The sequence below is a fragment of the Palaemon carinicauda genome, chromosome 7 (genome assembly GCF_036898095.1).
Source record: "Palaemon carinicauda isolate YSFRI2023 chromosome 7, ASM3689809v2, whole genome shotgun sequence".
Classification (NCBI taxonomy): Eukaryota; Metazoa; Arthropoda; class Malacostraca; order Decapoda; family Palaemonidae; genus Palaemon; species Palaemon carinicauda.
Genome location: NC_090731.1, coordinates 168,570,411 through 168,584,910, shown reverse-complemented (window position 1 = coordinate 168,584,910; position 14,500 = coordinate 168,570,411). Strand labels below are relative to the sequence as shown.

The window sequence follows — 14,500 nt, the reverse complement described above, 5'->3', positions numbered from 1 at the left end:
GAGCAAGCCTTTATTTCTATGTACATTATTATTACTGTAAATGAACTTTACTTTTGCTGTAAATTATTTAATTTCTGCACTGTGAAATAAAATTTCTATTTTATTACTTATGCGTCTCTTTCAGCTCCTACTTACTATGAAATACATACTGTCATAGTTTTATTTATTCCTCCTTTCTTATGGTCATGAAGAATTTAAGATGTCTAATCCTAAATTATATTCACCTTGTCTCAGTAAGGTTCCTACACGAATACTTACTTCTGATAATCAGGAGATGAACTCTATACACAGTGCCCAACCACCACTGGCCTACTTCAGAATGTTCCTATACAAATATCAAACATTCTGCTTCATCTCTAAGTTCTTAAAAGTTCTTCTGTCAAGATGAATAGCCCTTCAATACCACTTTGACGTCGGCATAGCCCATGGGAACTTCCTACCAATGGGGGGCAGGATACTTCGTTCCTATGGTTCTTACCTAAGATTACTTTGCTGTTTTGTCAATGCCTAGGCACTTAACTCTGGGGGAAAATCTACCACGATACATTGATTCTCTGGTACTCTTCCATCAGGACGCCATGGCTTGAGCCCAAAAAACGGATTTTGAGCGAAGCGAAAAATCTATTTTTGGGTGAGATAGCCATGGCGTCCTGATGGACCCTCCCTACTACTTCGTTCAGTTTGTTCCCACCCTACACAATTGTATCATGGTGATGGGCAGCAACTGGCGCCAGGATAAAGACGCGCGTGACGTCATTAGAGCAATGGCGTCCGTTTGTTTACGTCTCGAGTATCAGTAGTAGCCACGAGTGAGATTAGCTGTGGAACGGCTCCCAGCTATTCTCAGTCCTTACACACCGAAGCATTAACTCTGTTCGGGGTGGAGATAGCTATGTGGCACGTTCAGACATGCGTGTCCCCTGTTGTATTACGATGTCTTAAAGGGAAACCTTTGAGATACTCGCTCCAGAAGTTAGAATTCTGTGATAACCTGTGGTTAAATTCTCTGGGAATATCTTAGTAGTCTTATACCCAAGGAAGCTACCAAACAGGAACCTTCCATCAGGACGCCATGGCTATCTCACCCAAAAATAGATTTTTCGCTTCGCTCAAAATCCGTTTTTTGGACTGCCCAAGGTGTAAGTTGATTGGAAACCAGTTCTAGACATCTCCAATCTCATTGAATTTGTCCTCCTCACAAGGTTCTTTAAAGAAATGAACCTATCAGTTAATTGTCAATCCCCAAAAAACAAGGGGATGCTATCTATCCTTTAACCTTTCAGACTCCTACTTTCACATAAAGATTCCTCCATATTTGAGGAAGCTTCTGACATTCATGTTCATAGGGAAGATCTTCCACTTCCACACACTATGCTTTGACCTAAGCACAGCCCCACAGGCCTTCACAACAGTCATGGCTCCAGTTGTGAAGTGATTATGTTTCCTAGTTGCATAAGTTCTCCTATACTTAGACAACAGGCTGGTCCTTGCAACTTCCCTAACAATAATCTTGTGAGCCAAGGAATTACTTTTAAGTTCCCTCCATTTCCAATCTAGAACAAGTTCTCTTGTAGAATAAAGACAATGACCACCTTCTACCCAATACCCACTATAAGGCAAATAACCCAGACTTCACAGTGTTCTGATGTATTGGACAAGTGTTCAGATGCAACCTTGGCTGAACTCAACATTTTTGGTTTATCAAGCAAAGAAAAAGAAAAGCTATATATCAATGGTTTTGAGATTCGGGCAGTATTCAAGGACCTGACTTTAGACAAAAATCTGGTGCTCAAGAACTTCACTGCTCTCCATTTGGACAACATGACTGCTCCATCTTACAGTTTCAAGACATTTTATTTCCTTGTACAGAAGCTCCTTTACTGGACAGGAGTAAGAAACATCACTCTGATCCACCAGTTTATCTCAGAAAAGATGAATATTTTAGTAGAAAAATTATGCAGATAAAATGAATTCACGCCCAGGTCTGCCAAGAAATACGTTCACCAATTTATTCAGTCAGATACTAAATACTTTCTGATCTCAATTTCAAAACCATTCAGCATGAGTAATCAATTTCATGCCCCAGGATTTGTCGAAGCTTAACTTTTACGACTTTTTCCCATTCTCCGCTATATGGAAATGTCCTGACCAAATTCAAAGATCTACCCATGCCACGCTGACACTTTGGCTCTCATTCTGGCCCCAAAGAGAATGATTCCAAGATATGTGGCCTCTTCTGTTAGGGCTTCCTGGATTACTTCCTCCCAGAAGAGATTGGCTCAAACAACCCACTTTCACCATCCACACTGAAACACCCTCTATTTTTTTCACCACTTGTAGAATCTCCTTCTGCTCCAAACAAAAGGGATTTTGAGGCCCACTAGGCTATCTATCTCTGCCTCAGAAACATCCTTTATCAGTATTAGTGGACAGTCTAATTTAACAATTCCTAGTCTAGAGAGATATCAGCTACCAAACTTGCTCTAAACAACATAAAATTTTTGTTTGTTTATCAAGTAAGCTAAAAACAGCTTAGATTCAGTCATTAAAGGTTTTAGGTCAATGATGGCATCTGAGCTTAAGCAAACTGGACTTGACATGTCTAACAGCTCAGACATTAGTGTCACCATTAGATCCTATATAATTAAGGCTCCTATATCTAGACATATTTCTTGGAATCTAGATATGTTACTTTAATATCTATCTGGGAATCCTTATGAACCCAATCCCTTCACTGGGTTTAAAAGAGTATCTAATGAAAATCCTCTTCTGCATAGTTCTTACACTGCCAGGAGGGTAAGTGAGGTACCAAGCTTAACGTGAAATGTTTGCTTCGCCCCTAACTACACAATACTATCTTTTTTCCCTCCCTGAATTCTGGGTAAAGAATGATTACAAAGCCAAAGGCCTACTCAAGCAAGTAACATTACCTGCTCTGGAATATTTTATTTATAGAGACCTCGAAGAGATGCCCATGAATCAAGTCAGAGCATTATAAAAGTATTCTGTAAAAGCTTCACCTTTTAGACAGAATGTAAAGAACCTTTTCTGGGCTATCAGGAAAAATTTCATTGCTATGTTAAAAGATGCCATATACTTACTAAAGAACTTAATTATTGATGTTCACCATAACCAAGATGTTGCCTTACCACCAATACTAAAGGTAAGAGCCTATGACATCAGAGGAGTGGCCACATCTTTAAATTTTTTGAAGAATCTCTCCCTTGTGAAAGTTGTAAGTACAACGGAATAGAGGAACAATTCCATGTTTGCCTCCGATATCGAAATATTTCATTATTTGTGAAGCATGTTAGGTCCTTTAGTCTCTGCATGGAATATGTTATCTTAAACCTTTGGGAGTTCTTACATATCCCTCTAAATTTTCCTGCTGATTTTTGTAATGTATGCTTCTCATGACACTTGCAGTAAGAAGAAAAGCACTAAGCCTGTCATCTTCCTCAAGCTGTCACAAGTAATGACAGCAAAGGACGGGATTACAGCAAAGTAGCATTTGAGGAATTTCTATTAACATTCAAGTCAATGTTGCCTACGTAGTGGATTTTACCTATCCATCCACTGAGATTGACGTAGCCTTGTACTTAGTAAATAAATATTGGTAAGATTCACTACAATTGAGCAACTTTTGAAATAAAATTTACCATTTCAATGCCTACCCAATATTCATACACAGTATACATTCTCTTACCTCCCCACAAGCTGGTGGACTCAGATTCATACTGAAGATAGTTACCAAAAATTTCTAATGATTCACAATAGTGGTGAGGAGTGTAAACAACTAGACAGATTAGTTAAAATACAGGAAAATCAATTTTTACTCTTTCTTGTCATCAAGCTTGCACTTAAAGACTTGAAGTTATAGCATATGAATATTGGGTAAGTATTGAAAATACACTTTATTGTGAAAACTTTCTTTTTACATGTCTTAACTATGAAATCATCAGAAAATACTTAATTCCCCTTGTGCAATTACACTTAGACCTCATTAATAATCAGCACCCATTCTCAATTTTTGTTGAGCATGGATGTGATAGCCATTCTCTTATAAAACAATCGTTACTGTGACAAATCCTTATAAATAAGTTTGTCTGAACACTGGGTCTACATCATTAGATAAAGGTGTTCATAGCACTAGAAAAGAAAAGATGGTCAAGAAATAATGGTAATGAAGTAATAGTTAAGATAAAAATGCTTTTGAAAATTTGGACACTAGGCTATAGTTGAATATTCAACGAAGAATAAATTAAAAATTTCCTCCTGTGATTATAGCTTAAACTACTCAGCATTCAAAGTCATTATTCTTAGCAGAAATACTTAAAATACAGCCACTTAAAACTATGCTTAATAAATATGTCATACTACATTACTCAACTACACACTGGCAAAGTGAGGGGCGACTAATATGAGCATAATCTCCATGCAGTTTTTGGTTGCATCTTTGTGGCAAAAATGAAAAGGTGCAATAACAAACAGATAAATATTGATTGATTAAGGTGCTTTTCCCATCATGTTACTTTGACATCCCAGTCTTCCAGTTTATCTAATACAGCAGTTTTCATGAACAATTAACAAGTACTACCAACTATATTCAAGTGACTACAGAGGTATTTCAAAAAATCACAATACTGTATGTAACAAGGCAGAAAATAGTAAAAGGAAAGGGAGGTTAATGAAAGAGACCCAGCCCATCAAATGTTAATTAATGATTTATCACTTATTTTGATGATTTTTGGCCCTCAGAGTTTTAGTTACATAACCTTCCTAAGACACATCTGGAATTTGGGACAACTGCTAACTCTATGTATAGGCAAGAAGCATTTCCTAATGGCTGCTGCACACAATGGTCAGCATGCAGTGCGGCACACAACAACATTAAGGTAACCAACAGCTTGTCCGTTCATCTGTGACATACAGTACTTTAATTAAGATTGTTTATTTGATCTTTCATTTAAAATACTGCCCTCAACTAAAAGTGTCATTACAAAACAACACCGATACAGTACAATTTAATTAATCATCAAAATATTTAAATCAATATTATTACATTGAACATTTCAATTCCTGAATCCAAATGGCATGAATGTAGATTCAATGCCCAGTTCTATAACTTGCAAACAACAAACAAGCAGTGTAGGTTACATTATTAGGGTGCACTTGAGCGATGATTACCATTAGCCGAGCGCGGGGGGCCTCCAGGGGGGAAGAGAGGCTCCCAGGTGGGTGTGCCCGGGTTCATTGGGGAAGGCAGGGGGGACGAGCCTGCTCACACACGCAGAAACCCATACAAGTCAGTAAAACCACAACCCAGAGTATAATTTAGTATATAAGAAGGCTTACATTTAATTAATTCTAATTAAGCCAATATGAATTTAGAAATCAATTAAATTCTTAAAAGCTAATGGTAACTATAATGCACTATGAAAACTCTTATATCTAAATGAGTGATGCGTTGGTTCAATCCTGAGAGCATGAGCTGAATTTATATTTTATAAGTATCTAATCTAAAAAGTATCAGTCTTAAATTCTCTGATAAATTATAAAAATCCAATAAAAATGTGCCAAATCGTGTCATCCTTGAACCCAGCACAAATGAGTAAAAATTAGTAATATTTGTCCATGACATATCAATTTTGTATATAAATCAATATACAACTTGGACAAGAATACAGAATGATGTTAGTACTACATACTAGAACCCTGTTGGGTCCTTGGTCCTCTTATGGCCTAATTAAAACCTTGATAATTTTCCATCGCCAACAATCTCCAAATGCTAAAAAAAAAGCAAGTCATCTACTAGTACTATGATACTATAACTAAAATCCATATTTTGCGTAAGTACCACCTTCAACTCTGCATAGGTTGATTAAAAACTAAGTGAGATATATATTTGTTTGACCGTAACCACCCATTTGTTTAGCAGAACTATGAAAAGCCTAAAATTACACTCATATGTCATATATGACACATATTTCATAGACTAACAACTCTTACATCTACCCAACTGCACTCTCAGAGTTGATTTCATAATTCTGAAGAATCATGAATAATCTTCACATACACCGTATAGTCTAAAGCTCTGTAGTAGCAAAACCTTGTTTGTCAAACAACAGCTATCTTCCATACCATTGCAGACTATTTTACTTTTTGTGTATAGGGAAACAAAATTATGTTTGCATTGATACCATGATCAATTATTTTGTTTATCAACTTATCCATTAAATAATTTTAAAGACAATTTCTTAAAGTAAATATAATCAATAGAGCAACCAAAATAGCACTTTACAGCCAATGTTTGATCTGCAAGGACTTCTCTAGATTCTCCTTCACTTTACCATACCATGAAATCCTTTGCCTCCCTTTTGACCTTCCACTCCTAAGTTCAACCTTAGCCCTCCTCACTCTGCCCCTCATCCATTCTTCCTACACATTCTTACCGTCTCCATCATGGCACTCTTATCATATCAGTAATCTTTACCACCTAGCACTTTCCCTATTTTTTTCATTTGGCAGCCTCTCGTGCAACAAGAGCCACAAAAGACACTTGAACATTCTCATTTCTGTTCACTATAGCTTCTGTCCCTCCTTCCTTAATACCCATATTTTTTAACTATAGTGGACATCCTCACTGGTCTGATTACAGGATAATAGATTTTATTTATCAATTTGTTTTGAATTCTTTTGTTACACACCATCCCTCAATCTTGTTTTATTCTATTTCCAACATCTTCACAACCTTCCCTCCTAACTTAAAGTTCATCAGAGTTATTTGAAAATTTCTATCCATTTCAAATCTAGCCCTTTCAGATTTCTTTGAAATGACTGGTCTTAACCCCTCTGCAGTGGGAGCCCAAATACATCTCAGCAGGTATAATAGATCAGTAGGCAGGTATAATATGCCTGTCCTAGGGGATATTAAATTTCAAAGAGAAACCTAAAACACCAGCAAAGGCCTGTTAAATGTGTATGCTAATCTCTGCCAGGGGTTAGAGCTCCTGGTTTAACTCAGAGTTGGAGAGAACTAGATACAAATTTATCCACAATTTGTATGGGAATATGTATGGGAAAAGACTGGTAAGTCCAAAGATGTGGATAAATATGATTTTTCAAGGTAGTTTCTATATTCACAATGAAACTAATTTACAAAATTTTTCCTTGATAAAACCTAAATTGACTAGATGTATCCGACGAGAATCAACAATGTGTGCCAAGCTCGACTTATCTTTCCTTTGGATCAATTGTCACGGATACCCAAAATTTTAAAGGTGATGTAGACAGTAGTCTATCCCCATGCCCATTCTCTTTATTTGTTTTTATAGGGAGTTTAAACTTTTTACAGGATTCATAAAGAAGATAAAACTTAATTTAGTTTCTAAACATATTTATGAGAGGTAATTATATGTTGACCTGATACCATACTCTCATTATAATGCTGATTTTACAGTAAAGGGAATATTTTTCTATGGATATAATGATATTGAATTTTTAAAGACTAGTATAAAAAATCCACGGCTAAATTTCTGTCCCAACAAAAACTAAAAAACTAAAGATTAGCAATGTCTGAATAAGAGCTACAGTACACAGTGAAACTCGAGAGCTATGCAGTCATTCACAAAACATAATTTTCACGAGTATCAAAGATTATGGTGTTAACTACCATAAATTTTCAGAAATTTCAAATAGAATTACTGATACACAAATAGTAAAGTTTCACTCTTCAAATAAACTACAATGGAATGGAAGAAATAAATACCTGTAAACATACAAAACCCCCAAAAACACTAGGCAGGTATATATCTATTGAATACAAAAATATATCTAAATTTGTAGTTCGGGGGTTGAAACTTGAACCTTCTATGGCAACTGTAAGCTTGACCTAAAAGAATCCAATTATTACAAGCTTATTGCATGCATTAGTAGGGCAGCCATAGCCTAGATTTTTGCTACTACATTACTATAGTAGTCAAGAGACCCATCGCTTATGTCAAATGCAAAACACCAGCCTAAAAAAGTATTAAGTCTGCATCAAATGCACAAAGAACAGGGCTGAAAAGTGCTATCCAGCAGAGGATCAAATAACATTATGACTTTATAATATAAGATCCCATTTCACAGTAATAACTTAATTTTAAACTAAATTTGTCCTACGGTTTGAGAACAAATATATTTGTTTGATGACACCACCTTTTCAAAAATAACTTTACTCTTTAAGAAAATAATTGATATCAGAACTTTTACTGTTAAAACAATTTTTGTATTGTTCTCTCAAAATATTCTCCGTGAAACATGTTTCCTAATAACCATACAAGACCCAATTAAAATGTTTTTTTTTCTTTTTTTTTGGTCTAAAAGTGTACCAATAATCAACCTAAGTTTCCATAAATGAATGAAAAAGCCAAACACATATTATAAAAGACCTGTATCAACAGTAAACTTGTTAAAATGTACTGTTTATAATACCAGTGATTAGTATTGGTCAATCACCTAGAATTACTCTGATAATGATGTAATGAAGTAATTCTCCTTCACATGGAAATTACAGCCAATGGCATGGACACAAAACATGATCTTTCATTACAAATCCATGAGTCCCCTTCTTCAACTTTAATGTATAAAAGAAGAATTTTCTGTAATTTAGTCTCTGAGCTGACCACAAATATTACACAAGCTATCATTCTAAGCGCCATAGAATTCAAAAGAAAAAAATTAAGTAAGAGATTTTAGATGTGATTTGGCCTGAAAGAAAAGAAAATATCTATCATGCCTTATTCCACAAGAAATATAATATACTGAAAAAAACAGTGTTTTGCTTGTGATTTAAACATAAGGTTTATCAGATAATACTGAACAGGAATTACAAAGCAAAATATTTCTTTACTTCTCTATTTCCTTTCAGCACTGGAAGGCTTTCTCTGTTGGAGCTCCTATGCTCGTAACTTTTTGTTTTTACAATCAAGGTTGTAGCTTGGATGATGATAATTATAGCGGTAATAATTTATCTTTCATAATATTTAAAGGGATATAAGACAGTTTTATATGCAGACTACTGTAGCGATGATAATTCAATGTCATCTATGCAAAAATAGAACTTATTATTACTGCATTAACTAAATTTGTCTAATTAAAATTTTAACTATTTTTTTTCTAACTTTGAAAATGAAATCAACAGGTAACGTTATATTCCTCTTGCAGTCAATTCTGAGTGTCCTGCTCCTTATGTTACAAAGTTTTAACTAAAGAGTTAATATTTAGCAGTTAAGAAGTTTGATACTGATCTATCAACGACAAAACTTATAATCTGTCCATCTAAATTTCAACACTCCGTGTGATTAAACTTCCTATGTTTAGCAAAATCTGAATCAAATTATCCATGTACAGCTGTAAATAAGTTTAGAAAAAATGCATGATTTCAAGTTGTTTTTAACCTCCTTGGGGTACATTAGGTAACTAAACATCCAAAAAATGGTCTTCAAACTAGTCTAATTTCTAACATCTGAACTTCTTTGGAAACTAATGTACTGATAAGACTTGAAAACTATTTCGGCCAATCATGCCATGAATTCGGTTTAATCTAAGAAAAATTGGTAATGACAATAATGCCCTAAACCCAGATTCATTTTCCAATTACCATATACTAATTTGGAACATATCTTTCACTTATCTAAATTTATATGAAACTACCAAGAATAAAATTTTGCACTAAGTGAATACAATGACTTACAATGAATGGGTTCCAACTTAGAATGAGAAACAAGTTACGGATGAAATCAGATTAAAAAAAGAGTAATTTGCTGCCTTGTGTTTATACTTTAAAACTGAATTTCCTCATCTTTCAAAATCAGATCTTTTACAAATCATAAAATGCTAAAAAATGAGCTAGATTCATAAAAATTATACTTTTGGGCTCAAGCCATGTCGTCCTGATGGAAGGTTCCTATTGGTAGCTTTCTAAGGGATATTTGGCTACAGTGATATTCCTAGAGAATTGACCTTTAGGTCTCCAGAATTCTAACACCTGGTACGAATATCCTTGAAATTTCTCTTAAGGATATCGCATAATATCAGGGGACGTATATCTTGATACGACACGTAGCAATCTTCACCCCGAATAGCATTTTCGTTTCGAGGGGGAAGAGTGGCAAAAACAGAAGAGGAGCCGTTATCAAGGTTACCCTTCCTCCCGTACTATTACGAGTATCCAAGATGGCACTCATTCCTATTTCTGTAGCAATTGCGCACGGTGGTTTTCCCTGTCATCCTAACGTTTTGTGATCGTTACTGAGAGGAATTATAATGCAATCTCTAGCTTCTTCTACCTCTGGAAAGTTGAGTATTTACTCTTTACAGTGTATAATTTTTAGCTCCTGCTTCACTGTGAAATTAGTGTAATTATTATGTGTTATGGAGCTTAGCCGCTCACCGTAGGCGCCATGGGCGCTGTCGTTTGTTACGCATGTGTTATTTAGTTAGCAGAACGACATTCGCAGTTGTAATAGCATTAATAAATTATGAAAGCTATTTAGGCATAATTATACAAGTAAAGATATTTTATGCATATAAATTTCCTCTTCCTTATGTCGATTGTATACGTTAGAGTTTCGGTGATTTAGGTAACCGAAATCTCGCCCTGCGCTGGGCTACCTAGCCTATGCGCTTTAGTACACTTTCAGACATTATCCCCGTTTACCCTCGAGTATCGTTTTATCAATTGAACGGGAGATAGTATATCTCCTAGAATTAATTATATAACTCGATACTCGTCTCCTGTGGAGATTTAAGGGTAATCCCTCCTTCCCTCTGAGTGCTGCCATTGGCGACAACCCTATCTTGGTCTTGCCATAGAGTATTTCACTCCGGCTTAACTAGGCTAGTGTATTCTGTCTCCCACCTTTACCGGCAAGTATCCCGGCTTGTGTTCTCGACAGAACCTCAGAGTATTCACTCTTTCTGCCGGCGGCCGAGCAGTAGGGCGAGTAGTCACTCCCCTGCCGGCTTAGAGCCGCCGACATAGGAGGCTAAGCCTCCCTAGGCCGCACTTGAAGTGGTAGTATGATGCCACAACCTTCTCCCCTGCAGTCTAGAAGACTAGTCCTGTTTCGGCAGACCCCAGGCTGAAGAATAGACATTCTTCTGCCGCCTAGGACGGCGCCGATACCGAAACAAAGTTTCACCTAGCGGCAATCCTGCCGCCTACTTCTACACTGGGTACAGGATCCTTTTCCCTGCCCCTTTCTGTCCTTTAGCGATGGCCTAGCTATCGCAATTCTGTGGCCGTCGTCCTACAATCTCACCGCTTGCCGGGTAGATTGTGGTGCCGGCTGGGCTTCTACATAAGCAGCTGTATGGTCAATCAGTCTTTCCCTTATGGACGCGAGGCTCTGGGAAAGGTTGTGCTGGCTGTGACGGCTGCCGGTGGGAGACCCTTCTACCATTGAGTGTTCTTCAGTCCTCCCTTGGACTGCCATCCAAATCCCTGAAGCCGGCAGTGACCGGCAATGGATCGTGTGACTGGATGGAAGCTTGAATGATGCATTCTCCCCTTCCATTTGAACCCTCATTCTTGAGGAAGGCAGTAAGGTTAAATACTTACACCCTTATTTATTGTAAACATACATTGTAATAAGGCAGCCATTTACTCCATGCTTTCTCTCGCTCTGTCAGCTAGTGCCGCCAGGTACTAACTCATCCTTGTGTATCCTTGCACAGTCTATTGTTGAGACCAATCCTATATTGAAAGAAAAGATTTCCTTCAATACACTGATAGTTAATCAGTTGACAACTTATCCCACAATATTAAAGATCTTAAGAAGGGTCAGTATTAGTATACTGTACACTTATTCTATCCCTAGGGGTTAGAACCCTTCTGCTTGAGATTGCCTTGATATGGAAACTATAACTTTAATTTCTGGGGAGGTCACAGCAATTGGCTGAGCAGGAGACACATGTATGTATCTTTCCTATTTCCCTTCTAGCTTACTATCCTAAGCTATAATGGTTAAAATATTAATATTAATATTTTGCATAAATTGTTTATTATAGGAAATAAACAACCGCACACTTATTTAAATTTCCTTTCTTTACAGGAGGACCAAATGAAGTGCGATGCCATCTTCTGTAACCACAGGAGTGGGAACTTCTGTGGTCACAAAGCGTGCAGGTCTCATGCCCCCTGCACCATCACTACCGAAACCCTGCGGTACTGGGACCCCCAAGACTGCAACATCTGCCGGACCTTGGTAACCGAAGGTTTCGACAACCCCAAGTCAACGGAGTCGAAGGATGCAGTACGAGAAAAGCTGCGCAAATGGGTACGAGGGTTCCACAAGAACTCTCCAGGACCGTACCTGCCAAATGAAAGGATGCGCGGCTTTCTGTTCCCCGAAAGTGGGTAGTGAAGCTGTCGTACCCCAAGAACGACCCGAACCTCCCTACGTCCAGATTGCCATCAAGACGGATGTCAGTGAGGCATTGCAAGGCATAGACATCCAAAAGGAGGAAAAGATGTCTGAAGTGTCCACGGACACCGAGAAGGATCTTCTTAGAGATGATCCCGAGGAGGAGTCTACCCTACCTCTGAAAGACGAAGACGATGCCGAGTCGGAGTCCCTTCCGTCTGTGCCGGCACCAGAGCCGTTACCCTCAACATCTTTCTTTTCTACACCCCCCATCAGGCGACATGAGCCAGCAACTGGCCCATCTTATGGCCCTAATGGAGAGCATTCGCAAACAAGGCGAAGCTAGGGAAGCGAGACTCGAGAGAGAGCTCAGTGAAGCTTGTCTCACCGCCTCTCGAGGGTCATACAAGCAACCCAGAGTCCAAGACCTCCCAACCTGCTCCGAAACCAATCCCTGGAGATATGCGAAGTTTATGCCAATTACCAACGGCAAACTCTACATATCGGAGAAGATGGGAGCCGTCCCCTTAAATGACATCCAGTTCTGGCCAAGCTTTAAAGATTACCCAGACTGCTTCATCCGACTGAAGCAGAAGCCAGCGTCGAAAGAGGAAACGGAACCCAAGGAGCTCATGGTATTCGACCACGACAACGCACAGGCTCTCTTGTCGAGTAGCCTGAAGAAGGTGGGCTACAAGAACTCGAAAGTGTCCTCCTTGAGCAAGAAGCATCCTACCTTTCTTGCTCCTGCTTCAATAGCCTTCCCCTTTACATCGAAGTCTTTTAAAGCTGTTGCCAAGGCAGTGGAGACAGGCAAACCATGCCCTAAACTAGAGGAGTGTAGACCTCTGTCGTTAGCCCTGCCCATGGAGGATAAGGATTGGAAAGAAGTCCACCTAACCTTCTCAGTAGGGAAGTTGGATGCAGATATCGCGGGACGACAGTTTAGCGAGAATCTCCCGAAACTGTCAGACTTTCTCTTGCGTAGGGAGCAAGAGATGAAGGAGAGACTTGTGGCATCCCTATCCCTACAAAATTGCATGGAGATGTGTGCAGGCATGAAGAGCACCCCAGACACATGAACATGGTCATGGCCAAAATGCACTTGGCCACCTTAGTAAAGGATCTGTACGCCTTTATGAAGGCCAGGAGAGCATGTAGAGTTCGTGTTTGCTGCAGTAACAGTGAAACACGAACCTAAGAAGCTAATATCTTCCAGTATCTGGGGAAAAGACCTCTTCCCAAATGAAGTGGTCAAGGAGGTAGTTGACAGAGCCACCACGGAGAATAGGAACCTTCTCCAGAAGTAGGGCATTTCATCCAAGCCTAAGTCTTCCTCGGATGCAGGTCCTCAACCTAAAAGGAAAACCAAGAAGCCTAGACTACCCTCTCGGCCTGCCCAACAACATCCCACAGTCACCATGACCGTGGTGCCCCAAGTGGTTGCTCAACCACAAGCCACATTCCAAGTGGTGCCTCAACAACTGGTTGCCCAGTCACCAGCATTCAACCCTGGGTTGGAGAGACAAACCACTACCTTTCGTCCAAAAGGTAGAGGTTCCAGACGGGGCTCCTCAAGACACCCCTCACGAGGTAAGGGAGATTGCAGTCAGGTAGGTAAATCCTCCGGACAATCGAAGCAATGAGATGCTTCGGGTAGGAGGGAGGCTCCAACAATTTCAGGATCGTTGGACCTTTGATCCTTGGGCCCACAGCCTAATCAAGAACGGACTTGGATGGAGCTGGAGCAATCCTCCACCATCTTTTCCTCAATTCTTCCAACACTCCACCCCCTCACTGGAAGAATATACCCTAGAACTCTTGAGCAAACAGGTAATAAAGAGAGCAAAGTCCATCAAATTCCAGGGAAGGCGGTTTTGTGTTCCCAAGAAGGACTCAGACATACTCAAGAGTCATTCTGGACTTGTCGCCACTCAACAAGTTCATCGAGAACAGCAAGTTCAGGATGTTAATCCTTCAGCACATAAGGACCCTGTTACCAAAATGGGGGTACACAGTCTCAATAGACCTGGCAGATGCTTACTGGCATATCCCAGTCAAACGTCCCCTTTCCTCCTACCTAGGATTCA

At 38.9% G+C, this 14,500-nt stretch overlaps 1 protein-coding gene across 1 annotated transcript in view; it reads right to left on the bottom strand.

Moving 5' to 3' along the window:
• The window catches only part of EndoA (endophilin-A), a 443,293-nt gene that overhangs the window by 25,493 nt on the left and 403,300 nt on the right, over positions 1-14,500 (bottom strand). Inside the window, exon 11 of the mRNA XM_068377602.1 lies at positions 5,188-5,277. Coding sequence (XP_068233703.1) covers positions 5,188-5,277 — 90 coding nt within the window. The remainder of the gene's footprint in view (positions 1-5,187; positions 5,278-14,500) is intronic.